Consider the following 4,394-nt stretch of genomic DNA (forward strand, 5'->3'; position numbering starts at 1 on the left):
CCGCGCCGCTCATCGTGCACGTACCCTACGTATATGTCATGTCAAAGTCAACTTTGTATTGTATATGATAGAATTCATAATACATATTGGCTTTGCTCGCGTGCATTCTAAATATCGCGCAACGCATATTTTCCATAAACTACAGATTTATAAATAAAGTAAGTCTGAATCGTGTTTATCACAATATGTCGATACAAGAGACAAAGTAGTGACGATTGCCAATAATAGATGACATTATTATTAAAAATACTCAACCCACCCAAGGGATTAGGAACATCAATCTTTAAATAACATGGTAAAACATCACTCTTTGCAAACATTACAATTTCATTGTTTTTTGTATTTTTGTTTTGTGTGTTTTTAATTTTTTTTTTTACTTCCCCTTGGCTTGGGATGCTTGGAAGAAATTGCTATTGAGCAATAAAGCCGCCCTTTGCATGACATATCCTATTTATTTGTTATTTTATTGTTAAATGTGTGCAATTAAGGATATTTCATTTCATCAATTTTATAATGTCAAGAAAAGGGTTCAAATTCCTTGTCTTCCCATCCTTTGCCTCCACACAAACGATGAACAAAAATAAATTAAAATACGTTGATTTGCCTTAATATTTTTTATTAACTAATTTTAAGAAATTCCATTTTTTTATTATAGATAAATATACTTACGGGACTCTGTACAGGATACACAGGCGGAGCGGGACTTGAAGAGACAGGACTCTTGCTCACCGTTTCACATTGCATTAGGCTCTGTGTGATGGCATTTATTGCCGCGTTCTTTTCCTTTACGCCCTACAATAAACAACAATGATAAATTAAGTGAATTAACATTCACTTAAATAGTATAAAATCAAGTAAATGGATTTTACCTGGTAGTCATTTCTAGTAGGTCGCGTACTATCAAGGTCCATTAGGCCACCGTGTTCAGGCGCATTAGCGCGCTCGTTGGTTTCTATGAGTTCGTCTAAGATCTCAGAAAGAGTTTTATCACTGTGCGCTTCGCTATCACCGTTATTACCGCTTTGCAAACGTGTATTGCCCCCTCTGTACGAAATAGAAAATTCAATATAGAAGATTTCAAAGGTGTCTTCGTAAACATTAATATATTTACATGTATTAAAGATTAATTATCATGGACATCCAAAATAGCCGTTTCAAACTCAAACTCAAACATTTATTCATTCAACTAGACTTCCTGTAGATGCCCTTTTGAATGGTCATATTACACAGTTATAACATTTACCACTGGTTCGGAAGGCAATTACTGAAGAGAAGAGCAGGCAAAAAACTACGTAGTTGCGCTTTTAAAATAACATAAATTTTACATTTTAATTCTACATAATATGTAACATGTACATGACAATATATACGAACAATATGTTTCAACAATGTTTACAATAACGGCCAACAAAAGGCAAGGTGCACTCACGGCGGCTGCGCGTACACGTGGTGCGGCGCGGGCGCGGCGTAGTGCAGCGGGCCGGCGGGGTGCGGGTGCGGCGGCGCGGGGGGCGGGTAGGCGCCGCGCGCGCCCTGCAGCACCAGCTGCAGGTGGCTCTGCGCGCCCGCGCCCGCGCCCCCGCCCCCGCCGCCGCCCGCGTTCCCCACCGCCTCGCCGGTGCCGATGCCGCCGTTCACGTTGCCACCGCGGTTGCTGTGAGATAAATGCAGGTATAAACGGGTACATGCCGTGTCACGGCTGACTTCATGGAGAGGAATGGGAGTGCGACATCACCGAGCCCATAATGCATTCTCCACTTATAAAAAAAAGGTGCAAATGCTTCCAGTGCTTTTCCTTCACTTTATACACTAAAATCCATGTGACACCATGTTGTATGAAATAATATACATCCAATCCAATCCAATATTAATTCATAGTTCAAATTATAATTTGACTAGCTTTTGCCCGCGGCATCGCACGCGTTAAATTCGGAGTAGTTTAACAGATGTTATTATATATATACACCTTCCATCTGAATCACTCCATCTATTTAAAAATCCCCATCAAAATCAGTTGTATATATAGTTTTAAACATCTAAGCATACATACATACATAGAGAGACGCGGAAAGCGACTTAACTTCGTACTATGTTGTGATAGTGATTACACATGTAAGATGGTCGTAATTATCAGATTACTAGACTGATGAAATGGATACTACACTTTAACGCATTATGTTTTCACATCGTATTTATTTTCTTTAAATTAATAATGAATATAATATTATGATTATTTAAATTATCAAAATCTAAAATCTCGTTTCTAAAATTAATTATATTTGTGAAATTCTAAGCGGCGTCATATTCACGACTTATAAATATTGATATCTGGGTGAAGGTTTTATCGCTATTGAAAATAATAAACAATGTCAACATGTAATTTATATGATATCTTGATTCTCATGTTATTTATATTGTAATAAGTATAATTGTGTAAGGATAATTCTTGTGTTTTACTTGGTCGACAGATCCAATCTGATTCATAAAATCATTTGTAAAATTACGCATTATTATTAGTTAGACTGTAATATGAATACATCGCAGTTTCGTATTATGACTGGAAATTACTTCCTAAACGTCGCTTAAGTTTGGGTAGCTAGTTTCACAATTTAACGATTCCACATTGATAGATTATAATTTACCGAAAAATAAATGCCTTAAATTGTAAGCAAATCGCACTGTGTCTTCAGATTACAATCTCGCGAGTTAGATTATAAGTTAACGGTTTTTTTACTTTGACCACTCGCACTAGAGACCATCTAATGGAACGAGTGTATAATGAATTTTACATCAAGCCTCACTACTGTAATTCTTCCTTATTTATAAACAAAGGTTGGACTACTGGAAGACAGAGGAGCACTCACTTGGTGGTCAATATATTAGAGAGCGTGTGCGGGTGGCGCGGCGCGTGCGCGGGGTGGTGCTGCGGCGGGGCGCGCGGGCGCGTGGGCGGGTACGCGCGCAGGATGGGGTTGGGCAGCGGCAGCGGCGTCGGCGGCGTCGTCTGCTGCCGCGCCAGCAGCGACACCAGGATCTGGTTCTTCTGGCAGAGCGAGCTCTTGCCCGAGCTGCTCGTCGCCGGGCTGGACGCGCTCGACGACGCCGTCGAAGAGCACGGCACCGCGCTCGAAGTTACCTGTACAGGTCTCTATTAGAAGGTTGGAATTGTGTATTGGTTTTTTGTTTATTTATTAAGTAAAAGGTTTCAAAACATTGTATTAAAATTAGTATTTGCTTTCTTTGCGTGGATTTTACGGCAGATATATACTTCACCTTGGGCTAGTTAGTGACTTTTGCGGCAAGAAACTGTGAATCTGAAGTCTGATGCTTCAATCAGACGGATCACCTATCGTTCTATTCTCAGCTACACGCTATGCTCAGCGTCAGCTGCATTCTATCATTTCAATTTCATTAAAAAAAAATCATGTTTGCATATTTTTTTTTAATATTTGTTAAAAGAAATATTAACACATTTAATCGCCTTACCTGCTGATTTTCAGGTGTAGCCCGTTTTGGATTTGTTGCGGCAGCCTTAGACTCTTCAAACTTTCGCTTGATCCCAGCTAGTCTTTCCAGGTACAAATCATTGCTATCTTGAGTTCGGCCGTTGCCAGACGGGCCGTTACTGCCAGACAGAAGTTGGGTCAATAACGCGCTAGGCTGCGACGTATTCCGAGGGTCTGAGGGATTTCTCCTTTCTTCTCCGTCTTCATCAGATTTGTCATTCAGTATCTGCGGATATTTTATAATATTTAAAAAGAGTAATAAAATAACAGACTTACGTTTCCTAATTTTTTTACAATTTTAAATTTAATTATTGTAAATTCAACTTTTATTTTTAATTAGTATCCTATGATTTAAAATATATTAGGCAATAGGCCTACCTGCTAGGCGATAAAAAAAATAAAATACAAGTCTAATTACCCTTAATAACTGATTATTATGATGCGGAGCCTGTTGAGCGGCATGTGAAGTCGGGGGCTGATGCTGGGCATGATGCGGTGGAGGCCGGGAGTGAGCTTGTGCAGTGTGCAGGGGCGACAGCGCAGACGCCGGAGTGTGCGGCGTGTGCGGCGTCAGCGGCGTGTGCGGCGTGTGTGGGGTGTGGGGCGCAGACGTCTCGCTACCGGTAGCCTCCTCGTCCTCCTGCTTCAGCAGATCCTTCAGAATACGATTGTTCGTGTTGGGCAAGCTGTCACCCTGCGACGTGCTCTTTTTGCTGAGCAACGTGCGCAATCTGTTAGGTTCCTCTTGCATAGGCGGCGGGTGCGGAGTGAGCGGCGTGAGCGGCGTGTGCGGCGTCAGCGGCGCCGGCGGGCCCTCGCCCGGCGTGGACGGCGCGCGCGGTGTCAGTGGAGCTGCCGACTCTTCGGAAACGGACTCCTTCCGCTCTT

The 4,394-nt window shown here is 41.7% G+C and overlaps 1 protein-coding gene across 1 annotated transcript in view; it reads right to left on the reverse strand.

The window, feature by feature from the left end:
- The window catches only part of LOC119833453 (SH3 and multiple ankyrin repeat domains protein 1-like), a 21,939-nt gene that overhangs the window by 13,882 nt on the left and 3,663 nt on the right, over nt 1-4,394 (reverse strand). Inside the window, exons 2-7 of the mRNA XM_038357498.1 lie at nt 3,925-4,391; nt 3,487-3,732; nt 2,865-3,136; nt 1,430-1,654; nt 870-1,044; nt 670-792 (exon numbers count right to left, since the gene is read on the reverse strand). Of these exons, the coding sequence (XP_038213426.1) occupies nt 670-792; nt 870-1,044; nt 1,430-1,654; nt 2,865-3,136; nt 3,487-3,732; nt 3,925-4,391 (1,508 nt within the window). The remainder of the gene's footprint in view (nt 1-669; nt 793-869; nt 1,045-1,429; nt 1,655-2,864; nt 3,137-3,486; nt 3,733-3,924; nt 4,392-4,394) is intronic.

Source organism: Zerene cesonia, chromosome 1 (assembly GCF_012273895.1).
Source record: "Zerene cesonia ecotype Mississippi chromosome 1, Zerene_cesonia_1.1, whole genome shotgun sequence".
Classification (NCBI taxonomy): domain Eukaryota; kingdom Metazoa; phylum Arthropoda; class Insecta; order Lepidoptera; family Pieridae; genus Zerene; species Zerene cesonia.